This window comes from Danio aesculapii, chromosome 16, assembly GCF_903798145.1.
Source record: "Danio aesculapii chromosome 16, fDanAes4.1, whole genome shotgun sequence".
Classification (NCBI taxonomy): domain Eukaryota; kingdom Metazoa; phylum Chordata; class Actinopteri; order Cypriniformes; family Danionidae; genus Danio; species Danio aesculapii.
The window spans coordinates 17,402,383-17,424,193 of NC_079450.1; the positions used below are offsets into that span (position 1 = coordinate 17,402,383).

The following is a 21,811-nucleotide window of genomic DNA, read 5'->3' on the forward strand; positions in this document are numbered from 1 at the left end:
TTTGTTGACTAAATTTACTCAGATTATACTTTTTGTTTGTTTTTTTCCGATTTTATACTTATTAAAATATATAATATAGCCAAAAATTACAAAAAAAATACATGTACATGTACATATTTGCATTAATAACTCAGACCCCCTAGTTTTTCACGATTCCGCGATCGCTGAATCCAATGCAAAATCAATCGCTATCTATCTATCGATCGATCAATATTTATTTTCGCAAAATTGTCCGCAAATTTATGGGAATTACTGCCACAAAAGCAGTCATTTTTATCGCAAAAATCAAGAAAAAATAGGCGGTCTGATAACTAATACGTAAATTGATGTGTCGCCAATCAATCCACATGTTCTTGAAAATGCTGGATTTTGCAGTTATTTGGCATTTCAACGTGGTAAACTACAAGTCTGTTTGGCCAGTCTGTTGAACCGTTTCAAGCTAGTAAATGTAATGAAATCTAAAGGAATGCATTATATTAACCTTGTAAACTAAACTCCACTAAAATTCGGAAGGTTTGTGAAAATGTATGCTTTTGCCATTACCCAAGGTTAAAGTATTTTTTATCATAATTGAAAATATCATTTTGGGTATTCAATTTGTGCATTGTGCAATTCAAATTTTTGCATCACAAAATTATTTCATAATTTTATGTCTAAAACTCTAGGTTTGCAGTCTTTTATATTTCTAAGTATTGCAGAAGTGTAATATTAACTAGTTATTGAAACTTGAAAACAGCTATCATATTAAGAAGAAATTTAATATAATGGATTAATAACCTCTTTATTAATGAAAAAGAACATAACCAGTTTTCGTCTAAATTAGAGGATATTTTCTATTCTAGTCCTTGTCTTTCACAGGGTTGAGTATTCTCAAAGCACCAGCTGCCTTTTATTTCCTGACATATTTAATGCACACGGAGACGGTGCATCTCATTTTATAAGCCATAACTCTTTTTCCATATATTATTCAGCTATCAGACTTCTTTCTGCTGAGTAGCTCTGCCTCAAGCAGTCTTGCTCAGGCAGACCCATTTTAATAGAGCAGGTAAAAAGAGCAAACTTAGCTGAAGCCCCATCACTCCACAGTCAAAACCTTCAACCTGGCTCTAACTTGCAATTTTTCTTTCTCTGTAAGGATCCATGAATTCTCAAAGCTCTTGTATTGTTGAGATTTGCTTTGAGACTGGATTTTGATGTCTGTTTTACACTGCTACTGCTTCAGTATTCTCCATACAGATAAAGCAGTGTACTTTATCCATGCTGATATGTTGTTTTATTGCCTTTTTTTTTATGTGCACTTTTTTCTTTTAAACACAAAGTTGTAACATCATGTTACTATTATATGTATAAGAGAACTAAAAAAAAAACAGAAAAGTGGAGGGGAAGAACAACTAAATATGGGGGGATATTTGAGGTGTTTCTATTGGGTTCAATCACTGCTCTCCTGTTGAAGTACTCCAATAAATGGATTCCATATTACATAAATGCTTTGTTCTTTTTTTATTGAAAGCCTTAGCTTCTGAAGTTGCTGACAGGACATGACATTTTTTATTAATGTGGAGAAATGTGGAGGACCTTTTTGTTTCCAATTTAATAATCAATCTACGTGCCAAAAAGGTTATAAATCTAATTACTGTACGTTGATTATTAGATAATTCTGCAACATCACTGACACCAAATATAGCTAAAATAGGCCCAGGGTATACTTGTTTTCCCATCACTTCTGATATTAATTGAAAAACTGAAATCCAATAATTAATTATTTTAGAACAACTCCAAAACATGTGACCAAGCAATGCCTGGGTTTGATTGTGTCTATCACACAGTAGGTCTACGAAAGAGAACATCTTGGAGAGCTTTAATTTAGAAAAGTGGAGTCGGTGCAGAATCTTAAATTGTATTAAACCATGCCTGATACAAACAGAACTTGTTCTTGTGCTTCCTCCCATTGCCAGTTTTCAATTTCTGCTCCTAGATCCTCCTCCCAAACCATTTTGAGATGCTCTAATGAAACATCACTTTCTAACTGAGATAATTTATTATATATAATTGTTGTTTTATGTTTTTAGCGGTTAAGTTTGTTTGCTCATCTGTGGTACAACTGGCACAGGCCATGACATCATCTTGTGGTGCAGTTGAACTAGAATCTGATGTTAATGAGTTGGAGATGTGTGTGTTTGTTTGGGCTTTACTGATTGAGGTCAGATAGACTGGCCCTACGGCCACTTTTAGAGCATATTAAGCAATAAAAACCCTCTTTTTCATTCTTTGAAGGGTGGAAGACTGCATCATTAGATCACAGTAATTGGCTTTTTGAAGAGAAAAAAGGTTATTGAGGGAATAAAAAAAAAGAAACCGGGATCATCCACAGATTGTTTCTCTCTGAAGCTACATCTATTTTTGTCCATTGGAAAACAGGGATGCGCAGAATTGTTGGTGATTTGCCTAAGTCTTGTTGTCTAATAAGGAAGCTCCTTATTTCAGGCTAGTTTCATATTCAACTGACTCTGTGTGTTGCTTGAATTCAGCACTAGATGGATTTAACGAAATGTTTAAAAGGAGCTGTTTTGCTCAAATTATGTGGAATTGGTGCCAAGTAATTTCCACTAGGGCTGTGCAATTAATTGAAAATCCGGTTTCGATTTCGATTTTGGCTTCTAACAGTTATGAAAAACCATTAATCGAGATAAACGATTATTGCATCACATACCGCCCCCTTTCCAGTTGTACACAGTTGTTGCTCTGCAAAGCTCAGTTCCACATGAACATGACTAAAAGCATGTACTGTAATGTAACTTTTGCAGCACGACATGCGCATCATTCATTGATGTACGTTCGAATCATTCATATTTTTAAAAGTGCGAAAGGGCTCATGCTGTTGTGTGCACGCGCCGCGCTTGGCCTCGGACAGGCTTGGAGACAAGCAGAGCACACACATCTAACGCCATCTTAATGCGAGCACTTTAGTGGTCAAATGCATGCACATTGTGTCAGGAGTGCGGTGTTTAATAATTATTCATATTAACCCTCACTTGTGTAATTAACAAGTTGAAAATCATAACACATGTGAAAGAGACACCATATTAGAGCCGCACTGCTCTTAAAGCGACAGCGCGCAATAATCCTGCTGCCACCTGTTTTTACTATTAATCAAACAACAAAAGGAGAAAATCACTCACTGCTCATGACTGAAGGGCTTTTGTTTCTTACAGTGAAGATGCTTAAAGCACAGTTTAAACACAACAGATTTAATAACTCATTTCTAATTACTGATTTATTTTATTTTTGCTATGATGACAGCACATTATATTTTACTAGATGTTTTTCAAGATACTACTATGCAGTTTAAAGTGACACACAAATTCATCTTAGTTAGTCTAATAAGGCAAGTCATTGTATAACAGTAGTTTCCCCTGCAGACAATCAAAAAAAATTGATTGCTTAAAGGGGCTAACAATATTGAGCTATTAAAATAGGTTTCAAAATATTTAAACCTGCTTTTATTCTAGCCGAAATAAAAGAAATCAGCCTTTCTCCAGAAGAAAAAATATTATAGGAAATACTGTGAAAAATTCTTTTGTTAAACATCGTTTGGGATATATTTATTTATATATATATATATATATATATATATATATATATATATATATATATATATATATATATATATATATATATATATATATATATATATATATATATATATATATATATATATATATATAAATTCACAGAAGGGCGAATAATTTGGACTTTAACTAATAATCGTTTTGAATAATCTTGATTACAATTATGACCAAAATAATTGTGATTATGATTTTTTTCACCTAATCGAGCAGCCCAAATTTCCACAATGAAGTTTATCCTTTGGATTTGAATGTGATTGGGTTTTAATGTGATTGGGTTTTAATGTAAGTCACAAATTGCCATTTAAGATCATGCTTGGGTGCAGTTTCTTTATGTAATAGATTTTAGGGTGCTCACAATAGTAGCTCATGTCTCTTGGTTTATTTCCTCTGAACCAAGAAAGTCCTGGCTTAATTAGCATTCATTTTAAGTTAAGACTGAAGCTACTCGCACAAGATGCGGTTGACTTGAATTAAGCGTGATTGCCCAATTTTTGTGCACATTTTGTCAATGCCTGTTCTGTAATCAGCAATAAGTCTCCAGCATGTGCTTTTCAGATGGAACAGCTTGTAGTTGTAGTTCTCTGACAAGCTAGGCAAATCGTGTTCATTCACATGGACAATTTAATTGGGTGATCAATGAAATCAAAGATAATCAATGAAAGCAGGTAAATCTTCCGTTTATTCATCAACTGCTATGGGTTATTTCTGTTTCTCTTTATGTGCGTTTACAGTTTCTGCATGAGAGCACCCTCTGGCCTTTGAAGGAGATTCAGTGGTAGGGGTGTGAACCTACACTGGTCTAATGGTGTGGTTGAGATTATGCTATCAATTTGGTTAAATTCGATGTCATACCGCATTAGCAATGCTTTCCATTATTCATGATACTGGAATTCAATACCAATCGGTACTGAAATTTTAAAAACGTCCGTTTCCCTGTAATATTTGAGCGCTGTTAAGCATGTTCGTAAACCGTGCAGAATTGCCTTTGTTCACATGCTCAACAGAAATTACTGTGATTGGCCATGAATGTCATCAGTTCACCAAACCCAAACTCGTAGCTGTTTATTCAGTGTAACCACAGAGACAGGGACACTGGAGCATTTCAAAGTCATGTCGATCAGCTGGTTTGTCTGACATACAAGCGATCTGATGGATACTCGCGGCTTTAAAACATAAAAAAACAAGGCTTATTGTGTATCTATTACCCCAATATGACTGTGGACACACTATACCTACACAGTTCTGTCCAAACAACTTCTAAAAGATTATTTTCATCATAGGTACCCTTTAAACCAAAGATATTGCAGTTAACTGCAAGCTTGCATTCAGTTATGTCTGCACCTAATCAATAATCAAATTTGTATTGTTGTATAGAAGAAAATATCTATAACCAACTTTAAAATGTATTGCAGCTTGTTTTTATTGCCACTTGCAGGTCTGGTGAATTTAATTAAAACCCTTTCTGCAGTTTGTTTATTTATAAACTTCGAATTGCATTAGATGTCTTGGCTGTAACATTTTGGAATAGATTTTTTTATTAGGACTGCTTAACAGTTTTCCTCAAAGTTTGTGTTTGCAGTGCTTTTCTTTTTCATCAGCAGCAGCAGATGCCGGTTCTCTCCAAAATTGAAACTCTTCGTACTTTCCTTGCCTGCATCATGATTAAATTGATGAAGGTGATGCAGGCATAATGTCAGCCATCAAATTTAATATGACAAGCTACCTAGCCTGACGATGAGGTGTAAATTTATTACAGTCATTTTTCTACGACCTCATTGAGTCTGAAATATCTTTTGGTTTGTGAAATGTGTGAGGTGTAATTTAAGAGGAGGAAAGGGATTTAACAGAAACCAATACTTGAGTTCGGACTAGCCCCTCACTGTTATGATAACCCCAGTCATGGTGAGACATTTGGAATTGAGTAGACTCTTTCTGTTCTTGATTTTTCTTTTCCTTATTGCACAGTGACTTATCCCAGGGTTTAATGGCCACTTTTATGAAAAAAAGGCATTTTGCACCAATTTTGCTAGAAGTCAATTTTCAATAATAGATGGGGGCAGCACGGTGGCTCGGTGTTTAGCACTGTCACCTCACAGCAACTTGGTCATTGGGTCGAGTCCTGGCTGGGTAATTTCTGTGTAAAGTTTGTACAGTTTCCCTGTGTTGGCATCAGTTTCGGGTACTCTGGTTTCCCCACAGTCCAAAGACATGCGGTATAGGTGAATTGACTAAACTAAATTGGCCATCGTGTATGTGTGTGAATGTTACAGTGTAAGGGTGTTTCCTAAGGATGCACAATATATCGGCGACCATATCGTTATCTACCAATAAATCCTATTTTTAATGTTTATCGTTATCACTCCGATGTCAAAATTAGACCAATTTCTTTAAGCCGATAGATTACGTAATTGTACGGAACTCAAGCATGCGTTGGTCGAACCTGTTCAGACTTGTCCAGTGCTTTCTAATGGAGCTTACCTCACAGTTTATTCCTTCAAAGTCCTTTCTTTGTGTGGTATTGCTGTGCATTAATAACTCTGTAAGTAACAATAGTCCTTATTATATTTATGTTTGATAGTGTCATTGTGTATTTTGGTTTAAATCACCTTATGATTGTATTCAGGTTGGTCGGAATATTTATAATGATTATAACAAGCGCACGTGAGGACTATCACTGCGCACACACACACACACACACACACACACACACACACACACACACACACACACACACACACACACAGTAGTCTGACAAATCCAGCATAGGGGTTCACAACTCTCCGCCACATTCTGTCTTTTTGTTATGCACCGTGTTTGTCAAAGTCATCTGTGCTCAATGCTCAGGTGTTGTATCAAAATTTGACATCTGACTCCGCTTTGCATGCACTCGCGCTACACAGCACCTGGAGTTAAAGTTTCAAACTCGCAGTGATTTATCATAAACCTTTCGTCGATCATCAATCCCGCAATTGACAGCAAGAACGAACATAGTGTTGTCTGATTGACAAGCAGCACCTACATGTTCAAAAGAATCAAACTCCAAATGGGATGAATTTATGCCGCATTTTGTAAAGTAATACTATCTGTATTTAGCTTTTTGCTTGTACGGTGGCTCTGAACTTTGAAAACAACTCTCAAAACGTTTTTTCGGACAGTACATATTTCTACATATGTTTATTACTGTAACACGTTTTATTCAAGAACATTTGAGCTGGTTTTAGTTCTTACATTTTATATAAAATCTATTTATTTAACTTGTTAATTAAATCCCATTTTGTTATTTATTCTATTATTTTTATGCAACAGTCAAGTTGAATGTAAATTAGATATGCGAAGAAAAGGAACATTTATTTTCAACCTGCCGATTTATGTGAAATCGTGAATATAGGTCTATATAATCACCTTGCAATGTTTAAATTATTGCTTTTTTGCTTTGAGTAGGCTATTCATGTTTTGAAAATAAATTAGTTGTTCACTCTGTAAAAATATGACATTTTGAAATATTTATATTTATCGGCTATAGTATATCGCTTATCTGCCTCCAATTCTTAAGTGTTATCGATATCAGCCAAAGAAAGCAAATCTGTGCATCCCTTGTGTTTCCCAATACTGGGTTGTGGCTGGAAGGGCATCTGCTATGTAAAACATATGCATGAATAGTTGGCGGTTCATTCCGCTTTGGCGACCCTTGATCAAAAAGGGACTATGCCGAAGGAGAATGAATAAATGATTGAATGAATAATAGATTGAATTTCAGTTCACCATAAAAACACATGATTTGTTGCAGTCTTTTAATACTTCAGTGTATAAAAATGCCTTGTACACCTTCTAAAGTTTCAGCATCTGTGTTGAAGGCTTCTTTATGCATCAAGGTTGAGCTCTTTCAGGATAAACCGGGAATTATTACATTTCTTGCGTCATTTCTCAACTCTACATGCTATATTCCATCTTCTGTTTTTGCCAAGCAACAAGAAATTCACACAATCATGCCTTCATTGCAGTATAATGAACTCTGAACCAATCCTTGTACCTCTACCTACTTAAAGCCATCTTGCTTTTTTGAAGTACCTTGCTGCTTACAACTCTGGACTTTAGACTCTTTGTCTGTACAAAAAGTCATGGTTTAAGTAACGTTTATGTCAAGCATTTTCAGCCACGCCTTCAGCAGCAATCCCCCCCCCCCCCATACCCTGTGCAGTGGCTGTTAATAAATGTTAGGTTGCAGAACACAAATGAATGGGACCTTTTCAAAGCTGTGCATGTATGTCCACGCAGTGTGAAATTGAGTTTTATGAAGAGCGAAGTTCAGATTTGGTGGGAACGTCGAGCGGAACACATGTCATGGAGGTTAAACTGCAGAGGAAAGAATTCCAGTTCATCGCTCGCATAAAGACATCGCTATGTATTCAGCTGATAATACAGTCACAAAATCTGATAGTCTTGCATATTGTCTGCTGAGGGTGACCCCACCTTAAAAATCTCATGGCTCAGTTTCACTCTGGGTCATTTTCGGGTGACTTCCCTGTGATCTTATTTCCTGGGGATGATTGTTGAAAAAGGGTGTGCAGTCATGGGAAAATTATTAAAAAAAAATTTATGTTCAGGAGTTGCTTTTTTTATTCATTTTAAATGTCATTTTTTTATGATACTGAAAGTTCAGATTTGCTGTCAGAAGTAAATGTCGTTTTAAAATGTATTCAAATGCATCAGACAAATGTGGCATTGGTGAGCTTAAGATCCCTTTTCAAAAACATTCTACGTTAAGCAGATTTTTACTTGCCCTGCCAAAATTTTCATTGGTCACACCAAATAGTTAATAGCTATTTAACTTGTTCACAACATCTAATCAGAAAAGAGGAACCGAAAAGCAATATGGTGATTAAGACTTCACAGAGAATTCTAAGACTGTATTGTCACGCAATTAACAAATGGTCATAGACAAATGAAACTTTAGTGACAAGGAAGCTCAGCACTGTCCCCATTGGGCCAGTAACAATCCTGTCTACTATCCCAAGCGTCTCTCACACTGGCCCCAGGCAATCGGACAGTCCTTATTGTTGAGCCCTGGTAAGCAACAAGGGTAAAAAAAATGAAAACTAAAATTAAAATTTTCGTCAACTGAAATAAAAATAAAAACGCTTTTATAAAAACTAGAACTAACTGAAACTGTATTGTGTACATACAAAACTAACTAAAATTATAGCAAAAGCATCGTTCGTTTTTGTCTTTGTAAATTTATTGAATACATATTTGCCTTTTTAGAAGTTAATCTTCTTTGAGGTGCTGTACGGGCCAAACACCTGGCAGCGTTTAGTCTGTAATCCTGATGTTATTGGCCAGATCAAGTCGCTTCTCCTCCAGTCATCCTCGCTGTTGCTCCTGCAACAAAAACAACGAGTGGAAATGACAGCAGCATGGTGACAGTATTAAATACGGCCCAAGCAGAGACTTAAAAGTATTAATTGAACACATTTGTGAATGACAATAGGTTTTACGTTGTATTGGTGATCCTGATCGAAAACGAATCGTTCTTTTTAACCGGATCCTCTAAGTGAACCGGTTGAACTAATTCACCAAATCTAATTGAATCATTTGAAACAATTCACATCTCCATCTCAAGCACTTATCCACAAACAACTTAATTTTTAACATGCCTGATCACCCCCTCTGACTTGAAATAAACCAGTTTTTCGAGTTATTCAGTTATAAGAACAGTACAATGAGATGACATTTGAGAAGCGGTGAACTAATACTGATTCAGCAGATGAACCGAACACAAACATTACATGACAGCCTGCTATGACTGAAGCAAACTTGAACAACTGCTGTGCTTGTAAAGACTTAAATGAGAGGATCTGGTGAAACGTAAGTTTATTTCATAACAGAAAGTCATAATGGAATGTAAATAATTGAATCATGCTTTAGTTGGGTTGCAAAACATAATTGTAATAAACTTTTCAGATTACAGTGTTTTAATTGACTAAAATTGTTATTGCCGACTGCATATTTTTGGTATGTTGAGTCCTAACATTGGAAGATTGTCCCAAAAGATCCGGTTTGCGTTAAAGATCCGAACTTCCCATCACTACTCTGTATCTAACCTCAGAAGCAGCAGACATATTTTACTTTGAGCTGCTATCTTGTGGGCTGTTGTATTTGAATTTGAGGATGGGTAGATGGTTGTGGTAGATGATAGTGGTCATGTGTCCTTTGAATGCATGTTTCAATTTATTCTGATGATTTTGAATCTTGCATCTAACAAATATCCTTATTTAGAAACTAAAACCAATACTGAAACTAATTAAAACTAAACTCAAACAAACAAAAACTTAGGCAGTTTTAAAATATAAAAACTAGTAAAACTACCTCTAAAACTATTTGAAATGAACTGAATTTGAAAACAAAAAGTCAAAATGAAATATAAACTAAAACTAATAAAATCCCAAACTATTATAACTTTGGTCTGCTGTTCCGAGCGTCTCTAATGCTGGCCTCAGGCCATCGGGCAGTCCTTATTGTTGAGCCCTGGTAAGCAAGCAACAAGTTTGAAGCTTATTGGAGTAATAGTGTTCAGTGTTATAATAGATTAATAGTAGATACGAGTTGCCTACACTGAAATGTTAGCAGAACTCTTGCCAGCCACAAAGTTTTTAAAGGTAATGTATGTAACTTGAGTTAAATGTCACTCTAGGAGAGCATCTTGTGCTTTTCCAAGTGTCTTTAGGATATTTGCAACCAAAAACTGGCCATTTTATTTCACAAATGTTTAAATTGTCATTTCTGTCACGGCCATTTCCCTCGAAGAAAGTTATTAAATGCATGTACATAATTTAGTGAGTACTTCTGCAGTACAGTGGTTCACTCACAGGCACGTTTATCAGAAAACTGAATTATATCTAGCTATAGTTTTAAAAGTTTACTTTCTAAAAGGGCCAAAAGCGCCCATAGTTCAAAAACAGCCATTAAAGGAATCCATTCAACTCCTAGCAGTGTATAACAAGTCTCTTTAATGCTAGTCAGTTCACTCGACGGGCATCTTCATAACTGCTTCCCTGGGCAGCGATTCATGTCGATAATAGGCATTCAGGAACAAAGTCTATTTGCTTGAATGTGGGAAAAGAAATCTCCAGAACAGTGCATTTCAATAATGCATCTCAAATCAGCAATGAAATCAGCTGACAAGAGTATCATAGTTTTGCCTGCCGCATTTATGTTGTTCCCCTGCAGAAAGAACATTGCAGTCTTCAATGAATGCCAAGGACCGGGTCAGATATCAGATCGTGATGGAGAGTTTGACCATGCCAGTAAAGGTTTCTGAATCTTTATCCTCTCTAGAGAGGGAAGGAAGGTCAGCGAGGTTGGGGATGCACGCAATGTCAGTTTGCAGTCAGGGTCAGTGATGGACGGTTTGTGTGCTTTTGAAGGGGTCTTTAAATACGCATGATTCACAGTTCTGTCGTTCCTCCTACTCGAGCGCCAGGTTGCCAGATTCTCCTGCAAAGGCTGAGCTTCTTGCCAGCGAGATGGCAGTATTACAAAATAGTGAGGACATTAATCTGATGGCTGGCCATGTGCTGACACTTGCCATCCATGCACAATCTGATTAAATAAATCCAGAAGTAATGCTTTTGCTATTCCGGCGAACGTAATTTGCTCGTATTAACAATAGAAGCAATCAGGAATCCACTGGAGCTGTAAACTTTCAATAAGAGAGCAATATTTGATGGACCCTAGCCAGGGCTGATGCTATATATTATATGAATGATAGGGAGGGTTAGCAATGTCTTTTTTAATAGTTGTGACATAGGACCAATTGCAAGTCATTTTTGCCACTGCGTGATTGATTAGTAAAAGGTCACACTCTACGTTCCGAATCCCTTGGGATCTTGTTCTTAAATGAGCATGATTGTTTATTAAATCTTTTGACAAGGTGAGAGCATGGCTGATGTGCAGATTGCTGTTCATGCTGCTGTTGACCTATTTAATTATGCGCTCAATTCATTATTTCAGAAATTCTGTGATGGAAGTTTTATAGTGCAGATATAAATTCTTATTTCTGTAGCAGCAGTGAAAATGGCCTGAATCACCGTGGCAGTATATGGCTAGAAGTGTGTTAAATGTATTTGAATCATTCTTTTGATATAAAAATGATAATTTGCTAAGCAATAATTAGGGCTGGGCGATTTGGCCTAAAATTAAAATCTCGATTAATTGAACATTTTAACTCTCTTACAATTAATAAGAAATTATTTTATTTGTTGTTTCATTGTTCACTGGCAATTTTGTACAGAAAATATGCTCCTATATTACAAGTGAGAGATTTTTTAATGTAGGGTGCATTATAGATTTTAAAATAATTGAAGTAAACTTACACTATCTACTATCTATGATTATTTATTGAACATCAACGCTTAACAACTGAAATTAAAACACACATTGCCTAAAAAACAGCTTTCCGTGCAGCCCACCCTTGTCACCGCTACCAAACCGACCAATCACAAAGCATACGCTATGCAACGTTGTGATGTGTAGTTACATTTATTTGAGAGGTGCGCGGGTATGTGAAGGCTGTGCCGGACTGTAAGCATGCGCTTGGCAGAAGTATAATATCAGAATAATATAATAAGTATAAATACTAATATAATAAGTATAAATTAACGTTAACAGAGTGGGGTCATGTGACTTCACACGCAGTAGGGAAAGAAATAATTTAAAAAAGACGTGGAAAAATTTGATCAATTATAGGTTCTGAATGCCGATTTTGATTACTTTTCGATTAATTGCCCAGCCCTAGCAATGAATGAGGTGAAGTCTTTGAGTGTTTAAAAAAAATCCATTTAATAGATTTGTTCAGAACTGTTGATTCATCCAATAATGAGACGTGAAGTAAGGCTGGACGATTTTGGAAAAATTTAGTTTTTTTGCTATTATATATTATGAATACAATTTCAAAAGATGACTCCATTTGGAAAGAATTCATGATTGAGATGATTTTTAAAGGGGAGTGAATCTGCATAAAATGTACAAAATTGTTTAAATACAAAATAAAACCGGTAAAAATTGAATGAAAATGAAATAAACAAAGCCTAATAAATTATGTATTTGTCATATTTTGTTTCTTTTTGCCATTTTCTGGATATATTGACAAATGTAATTGTATTGTGAAATCTTCTATACTCCGATTCTCAAATATGTGAATGAACATATATTTTGTCGTTTTAAGCGGTTTAATAATAACCATCTTATCTGTTGTGTGATGAGTAATGGGCACTGCTGTTGTTGCTAGAACGCATACAGCTTTTTAAATTACACATTAATTGTATTTTGTTTGCTAAATGGGATACAACTGAAGATACTCATGTCAATATAGCATAATATAATAAAATGGTATTTATTAAATTATGCTATGTTGACGTGAGTGTCCTCAGCTGTAACCCATCTAGACTTCACCCTCTCCTGCAGCGTGAAGTCTAGATGGGATACAGCTGATGATACTCACCTCAATATAGTATAGTATTTTTAAAAATAATATAATAATATATATTAGTAATATAAAAATAATATTTTTGCATTACCATTAGGGTTGGGTTTAGAGTTGAGGTAGGGGTAGACTCTAATAAAATACAATGAATGCGTAATTTAATAAATAATATTAATACTTCACATTAACTTCTGATCGTAGCTGTATTCCTTCCAACAACAACCGCAGGAGAGATTCAAGCTGCTGAATCTCATGTTTATTCATATATTTCTGCCGAAATGCATGAAGGTAAGCAACTGTTTTTCTGTGAGAGGAATAGAGAAAATATTCTAACCTAAATGGTGTGTATCTTGCCTAAACAAAGCACATCAGTTATATTGAAAATAATTATTATTGCTGTCTCCATAGACATCCACATGTATTTTACAAACCTTAAATGATGTTTTGCTTGTAGTTGTGTATTTGAATGTCTGAAACAAAAAAAATATGTTATTTGTTTGAAAGCACGAATAAATTGTAAATTTTATTTATTTATTTATTTGACAAGCGCTGCGCACTTCTTTCTGTGCCTCAGCGAGCGCTGTCAGATTTTAATTTTAGCAATTGATAACGCTCTTAACGTTCTTATCACACCAGTGTTTAACCAATCTTTGGTTAAAGTGGTTTGAATTCACATGGAAGTGCTTGACATCCTGCAATGTGACTTGCAGTTTCGCACATTGCGATATTAATGCTGAAACAATATATTGTGCAGCCCTAAAGTGAAGTCTTCATCGTAATTTCAAAATATTTTTTTAGACAACACTGATTAATCCAATAATAAAGTATATGATTGAGTCACTGAATCATTCTTTTAAGAGATTTGTTCAACAATGTTAGTTAATTCGATAATGTACGCGGTGAAGCCTTTAAGTGATTGTTTGAATAATACATTCAAGAGGTTTGTTCAAAGTTGATTGATACATTAATGAAATGAGTGATGTTTTCATCAGTTAGTGTTACGGAACAAATATTCTTGAAATAATGATTGAGCAACTAATTCATCCAATAATGAAAGTAACATATTTATGAGGGAGTGAATCAATGGATTTGTTCAAAAATGTTGATTCATAGATTTCAAATATTTGCAAATGTGTATATTCAGCAATTTTTTTTATATTAAGTGTCCTTAATGTTTCTGCTGGCTCACTCAAAGGCTATGGCTGTTAATTTTATTATGCTGCCAATAGGAATTGTATTTGCTCACCAGCCTGGGCTCGTGTCTTTCATTGTTTGCTGGAGTTGTTAAAATATCACCTGCATAAATTTAACGAACTCATGCATTTTTGTGAAGCAGGCTTTGCTTAGGCTTTTAATTTTCTTTGCATATGAAGCAGTCACACAGGGCTCTGCCTCGAAAAGCTAGTCGTTTTCTATTGTTAGTGATGGAAAGGTTCGAAATGACTACTCTGGAGTTTGGAGAGATAGCAGGACACAGTTTGCTGAACTTGGACTGATAAAGGCATTAGAGCGGATTACACAGTTTAATTACACCCGTGTTTGTAGTGCTTTTGTTTGAGCTTTTCTTAATCTGGTGTGCATCAAATTAATGCTTCTAATTCATAAAGACTATCAGGAAATGCATTAATTTAAGCATTTTTGCTTGTGTTTGAATTCTCTATAAAACAAATGAATTAAATACCTCAGTTATGTTAGAATGTTTTCATTTTTGCTAAAATAGCTTTAGAAAAAAACGTACACACAACATAATAGCAGTACATATTTTGTATGCGTGTGTGTTTTCTCCCCATCTCCATTTTTTTTTTCTTCATGAGCAGGTGTCTTAAATAAAACTCCTGGATCGTTTGCTATTTATTTATTTATTAATTCATCTTGTGCCAGAAAAACTGGCCTAAAGGACAAACCAGCAAAATCCTTGTTCATGAATGCATGACTGATTGAACAGCTGTCTTCCAGTCTGTGTGCACTGAAACAACAATTCGTGTCCTTCGAAATGTGTCCTTCAAGATTAAACCATTGAAAGTTAATCAGAACAAGCTTTTCCATTTGATTAAGTGCTTCATTTTTTTAGTTAGTTGTTTACAATTTCCATTCTCCTGTTGTTGTTTTTGGGGTTTGGCACTGATGGTGATTGTCAATTGAGTATTTGTAATTAATGCAGTGTCTTAACACAGAGCTCTGAACACTAACAGAACACACCTCTTTGCTCCTCTGTGTTTGAACTCTATTTGACTATTAAACCACACTGAACTGAACTGAACTTAAACTCTGAAAACTGAACTGAATATGATTCAGTTTACTATGATCTTTCATGTGAAGCTGCTTTGACACAATCTACATTGTAAAAGCGCTATACAAATAAAGGTTAATTGAATTGAATTGAATTTAATTGAACCTCATCTCACCATGTAGAACATCATACATTATCACCATGCTTATAAAATGCAAGGTTTTCTGCTTTTGGATAAAAAGTGATTTGTCTTTTTTTTATTTTGGTCTACAGGTTCAACTACAGATCAACTCATCATCTCACCACTAATGGTTTTTATGAGTTCCTCAACTGGTTTGATGAGAGGGCCTGGTACCCACTGGGCAGAATAGTGGGAGGAACGGTAGGTCCTTTTTTGTTTGTTTCTCCTGGGCTTTTATTTAATTTTCATTTCCTTTTTTTTATTCATTCTATTTCTCTAGTAATGGTTATAGAAAAGGGCTCATTACTATTAGTTCATGTTACATAATTTTTATCATGGTTATTATTGTAAAACTATACTTTTTAAATCAAATAATAATTTAGTAAAGGTAAATATTTACTAACCAATTATATTTCAGTAAAACAGCATTTATTTCATATTACAGCATTTATCTATCCGTCCATCTACCTATACATACATTTCTATCTGTATATCTATCCATCTATCTTTCCGTCTGTCCATCCAATTGTCCGTCTAGCCATCCGTCCGTCCTATTGTCCGTCTAGCCATCCGTCCGTCCATCCTATTGTCCGTCTAGCCATCCGTCCGTCCTATTGTCCGTCTAGCCATCTGTCCATCCATACAATTGTCCATCTATCCAACCATCCAATTGACCATCTATATCCATCCAATTGTCCGTCCTTTCATCCAATTGTCTGTCTATCCATCCATCCATCCATCCAATCGTCCGTCTATGCATCCATCCATCTAATTGTCTGTGTATCCATCTAATTGTTTGTGTATCCATCCATCCGTCCAATTGTCCGTCTAGCCGTCTATCTATCAATCTATCCAGTCAGTCCATCTATCCATCGATTCAATTGTCTGTCAGTCCATCTATCCATCCATCCAATTGTCTGTCCGTTCACCCATCAGTCCATCCATCTGTCCATCCATACACCCAATTGTCCCGTCTATCCATCTGTCTGTCTTTTAAGTCACATTTTAAGTTTGAGACATGTGCACCGACAGGTATTAAGCATAAAATAAGTGACTTCTGCCATTCATTTTACTAAACCAAAAAAAAAAGGCTAGTATGCCTTACAATTATCGAAAAATATTGCCACACAAACTGACTGAGAGCATGAATTGTTTTATACAGTCAATTATGACTCTGCATCACCAACAGCATTTAAAAATTGTCCACTCCTTTCCAATTTTCTGACTGACTCCCTTATTTGACAGTAGAACTTTTACATCATAAAGCTAGAACAGTTACAGTGTTTGTTCATACACCGCATCAATACAGAATACTTTTCCAGTTATGCTCTTTTCAAATTGCTAGTTCTGTTTTGTTGGTGCTTTCACAAAAGTCCTAGTTAGCTTATGACCTGTAAATGGTAGAAATGTAGTTTAAATTCATGCCAAAGTCTGTTTGTGTGCAAGCGCCTGTGGACAGACAGCCTCCGGATGATTTGTACTTGAAAACAGCATCTTTGGTCCCTAAATAAGGCCACCCCCTTTAACGCTCTCTGTCACCGGGAAGAGCACTGCTGCTGAACCTAATGAGCTCGTTGGCTGGCTGGAGAAAGTTTGGCGAGCGTTTGGCATCTGACAGCTCTGGTGTTGGAGCTGTGGGGGGGCTGCAGAAGGCAGAGAACAGCATCTGTTGTTGTGTACAGTTCAAGCCGTCGTTATACGGCCTTCAGTGCAGGCCAGTCTGTTCCCAGCACAGCCTGCAGATTGCTGTTCATAGCAGGAGAGATGGAGAGAGATGAAAGGCTAGGAATGTGGAGGTAAAGAACGAGGTGTATATCTTTTCTCGCCTCTGTTTGACTTCTAAATCCAGATTGGAAAGTAAAAAAAGGTCATCCTTTATTTTGCGTTCAATCCAGGAAAATTCAGAAGTTTGCTTGCCTTGGTCCTCATGCCCAAACATGATGTTGTTGTTTAAGTTTAGTGTGTTTTGCTTTGACATTGCCCTTTTTGCAAGTGAACCGGAAATTGTAAACAAAACCACATATGTGTAAAGTTAGCCATTTACTGGACAGAAATGCATTCAACTCAGTTCACGTTTACTTGTATAGTGCTTTTCACAAGCAGCTTCACAAAAGGTGAACATTAATACATTAGTCAAAATCAGAATCGTTAAGCAGTTGTGTAGAGGCTTGGCAGTTTATAAATGTAGTTAACCTGCTGTCCGAACAGTGTTGCCAGATTGGGTGGTTTTGAATTTGATTCTTCGTGTAAAATAGGATAGGCGGGTTGACAAAAGAGGTGGTGAAGACTCTGACTCCCCGGACATCAGTCTCTTCTGTGCGCACGCGCATCATGCAGCGCCTGCAGTTAAACTCAGCCATTTATCATGACATTTTTTTTATCGTTTTTTTTTCCCGCAGTTAACATCAAGAACAATCATAGAAATGTTCTCTGATTGACAAGCAGCACCTAATTCTGTTCAAAAGAATTTAAAACACCAAATGGGATGAAGTTATACCCCATTTCGAAAGTAAAACATACTCTAATAGGTAGCGCAATCTACACAAGTGCAGTGTTTCGTTATGATCCTGTTATGTTGTGGTTCTGTGACTGCTGGTGTTGGTTTTTGTATGGTAACAGTTAAAGTAACTAGGCTAATTTAGATTTAAATGAATTTAAAAAATATAAAATATTAATAAAATATTTTAGGCATTTAAAAAATATATATGAAAATTGTGCGTTCTGGCGAGTTTTGGACAGTTTTTGGGCTATATCTGGCAACACTGCATCCGAAGAACCTCAGTGGATAAACTCTTTCTCTGAGAGAAACAATAACTGTTTTTAATTATTTTATTTTTTTATTTTAATTTCTTTATCTTTTTTTTGCGACACAAATACAATTTTTCCAGTTTCTTTAATATTTCTATTTGGAAAGAATTTATAATGTTCGATCGAATGGGATGATTCTGCAGTGGGAGTGCATCTCTAAAATCAAAAAAGTTGCATCTCTATAAAATCAAAAAAAGTTTATAAACTTTTTGGGGTCCCCTGACACATTGTCCTTGTGATCTGTGCTATTCGCAGTGCGTTTCTGTATTTGCCTGTGTTTTGAGTGTTTTAGCATTTTCCGGGTCTTACAGTATTCAAGTGCAGCAACTAAATGATAAAAATTAAAATAATTCAATAAAATTAATTGTAGTTAAGCTCTCGAATGGTGCGTTTTTTTTAAATCACTTGCAATCACAAGTAGGGATGCAACGATAATAGATTTTGGTTGTACGATTATAGTCTGAGAATTAATCATGGTTCTCATGATTATGCATTCATTAATTTCTAAACACCACTAGTTTAGAAAAATCACATCAAAACTCCTTATATTTTACAGTGTTATTTATTGCTGCTCAGTTACCAACTTACCAAAATTTTAGGAGCACCATAAAAAATTTAGGAGCACCCACCTAAAATGAATGAGAAAATGTAAGTATTTTATGTTTTGTCAGTTTAGTGGCTAATTCGCATGAATTTGTACGAGTTCAGTCGTACGAAATTGTATGATTTTTAAAAAGGAGGCGTGGCACCTAACCTAACCCCACCCCTAAACCCAACCGTCATTGGAGGATGAGCAAATTGTACTATATTGTACGAATTAGATCGTACGAATTAGCCACTAAATCAAAAAGTTACGAATTTCCGTGAGATTGTTACACTGAGTCTTTCAGCTCTCTCTCTCCGAAAACACTGGATTGATCTCGGCTGACGGATCATATCACCGTATGATCACTCTTATCTGCACCAATATTGTAACTTTAAGTGGGGTTGCAAACCTGTGTACTTTTCATTGCTTCTTTCTCAAACTTTAGCTGTTTGCAGTTCCCGCGGTCAAAAAAAACCTCATCATAACTAGTGCACCTGAAAAGTGTCAGCGCGTTGCGTCGCGTGCGCGTCCCACCATTGGAACTAATGAATTTGCACGAGCTTGCCTTAGTTAATAGCCTCAGTCATACTTACTCCAATGTGCGTGGTTATTAGTCTCTCTGTACAAACTAGCACACAGTTGGTATAACTTTTAGTTGCCGCAGTTTTGTCCTGTTTTAGCAAAGAAAAATCTTAATTTTTGTGTTTCACTCTTAGTTTACAGCAAAATATGTTACTAAATGATGACAGAATTTTCTTTTATTAATGGGTAAATTTTATTTCAAGTTTCTTGTAGGTTTTGGAACCTTTTTGTTAGTTTAAAAGCAGCTTGTTTGATGCCAGTCTGTCAGAATGACAGGTTTTGGGGATGTGCCATTTTATTAAGTTCTAGTGAATCACACATGTAGCAGGTAAATAACAATAGAGGCAAGAGCAGGTTTGCACAGAAACCAAATAAAGATTGTCAGTTTGTGATTGTGCAGTGTCAAGTTGTGGAAATTTCCATTGCCTTCCTTTTGATCCCAACATTAAATCATAGCAGCGTCCATTTGTCGAAGTGGGTCAAAGTTTACATCAGTGGGCACTAATCTCAGCCAGCCACACTGCTGGGTATTCCCTTTTGAGTTGATACTCTCCTGCACATATTCATACAGTGTATTCTAATGAGGACAGAAATCAAAATTGGTGTTCCAAAAAATGTTAACATCTTTATAAATGGACATCAGAACAAAATTTACTGAACAAAATTCAGTTGATGACCCCTTAAAATATGGATTACCAGGCTCCTAGGGGTGTGTTTAGTCTAAACTTCTCATTATTTCTAAGTGTTAAAGTGAATCAAATATTTAGGAATGTTTACAGACTTTCTCACACATTTTCTTCCCTTTCTTGAATTGCTCAAGGCAAAAGTCTGCTTGATCAATTGTGCAATCGATTGGTGTTAATGGCATTTCTCATATCTGCTCTTTTGCAGGTGTATCCTGGTCTGATGGTGACGGCGGGCCTGATCCACTATGTACTGAATCTGCTTCATGTGACTGTGCATATACGTGACGTTTGTGTGTTCCTGGCTCCTGTCTTCAGTGGCTTGACTGCCATTTCTACTTTCCTGTTGACGCGGGAGCTGTGGAACCAGGGCGCTGGGCTATTGGCGGCATGTTTCATCGCCATTGTACCCGGCTACATTTCCAGATCTGTGGCTGGCTCTTTTGACAACGAGGGCATCGCCATTTTTGCCTTGCAGTTTACTTACTACTTATGGGTGAGTTGTATTTATGTCACTGATTTATATTTGTCTTTTTTGTTGTTGTTGTTGTTGTTTCTTCAACTTTATTCAGTATAATTATCTGGTTTGGTTATGTGGAATGAATGCTGAGCATACATTTTTTTTTTTATTATGAGTTGGTTCCTCAACGTGGTTCACTTTTCATGGCCTTGCAGTTTTGCAATTTTTTTTTTTTTTTTTTTTTTTGTGCAATTTGACATTTTTCTACAGCGTATTGTGTTCTGCATCCTGATTACCGCATTGTGTTCTGTGTCCTGATTGGCTGTAGACCATTGTCAATCAGTCTCCATGCCATGTGTCCTGTGCAGTACGGAATGCGTTCAGCTTGCCAAATTGACATAATTTTTGATTGCTAGCATTGTGACTCTGAAGTGCTGTATGATGTTTGGAAGTTTTCTCCCCAATAAACCTCACAATGCCGACAAAACGTTCTGCACCGTCAAAGGCACCTGCGGTAGCACCCAAACGGCAGAGGAAAGTACTAAAGATCATACAAAAAATTGGACTTCTGGACATTCTAATGGAGGGTAAAAGTTATGCGGCTGTAGGGCGTCATTACGGAATAAATGAATTTTCGGTTTGTTACAGAAAGGCGGTGGAAAGTACCATAAGTGTTTAAACGAGAGAAAAGTGTGGAAATGTTAATGCCTTTGAGAAAGGTGTATAAAGTGTGTAGTGAGGGGTTTTACAACCTTAAAACATCTATAATAGTTATTAAAAATAAAGCTGACTTCACAGATTTCGCCTATTGCGGGGTATTGTAAAATGTTACTCCCACAAAAAACGAGGGACGACTGTATTCCAAGTCCTCCTGTAAACTTCATTTAGTCTAATTTCAGTGAATCACATGATTCAGTTCTCAAAACGCGCTAATTCATTCATTAATGTATCAGTTTTCTGTTTTTTTTTTAATGTTTTAAATGCTAATAAAATTTTCTTGTTCAATGTATTTGGTCGGCTTCTTTTAGACCTGGGCGATATGGCAAAAATGCAGTCTTGATAATTATTTTCCATATTGAACGAAAACGATATATTTTATATAGTTGTTAATACTAACAGATTTAAAGCAGTACCCAAATAATGACTGAAGCCACAAAATTTAGAGAGAGGG

At 36.0% G+C, this 21,811-nt stretch overlaps 1 protein-coding gene across 1 annotated transcript in view; it reads left to right on the forward strand.

The window, feature by feature from the left end:
* Positions 1-21,811, forward strand: part of stt3b (STT3 oligosaccharyltransferase complex catalytic subunit B) — a 102,319-nt gene that overhangs the window by 29,558 nt on the left and 50,950 nt on the right. The window contains exons 2-3 of the mRNA XM_056474745.1: positions 15,614-15,722; positions 20,389-20,676. Coding sequence (XP_056330720.1) covers positions 15,614-15,722; positions 20,389-20,676 — 397 coding nt within the window. The remainder of the gene's footprint in view (positions 1-15,613; positions 15,723-20,388; positions 20,677-21,811) is intronic.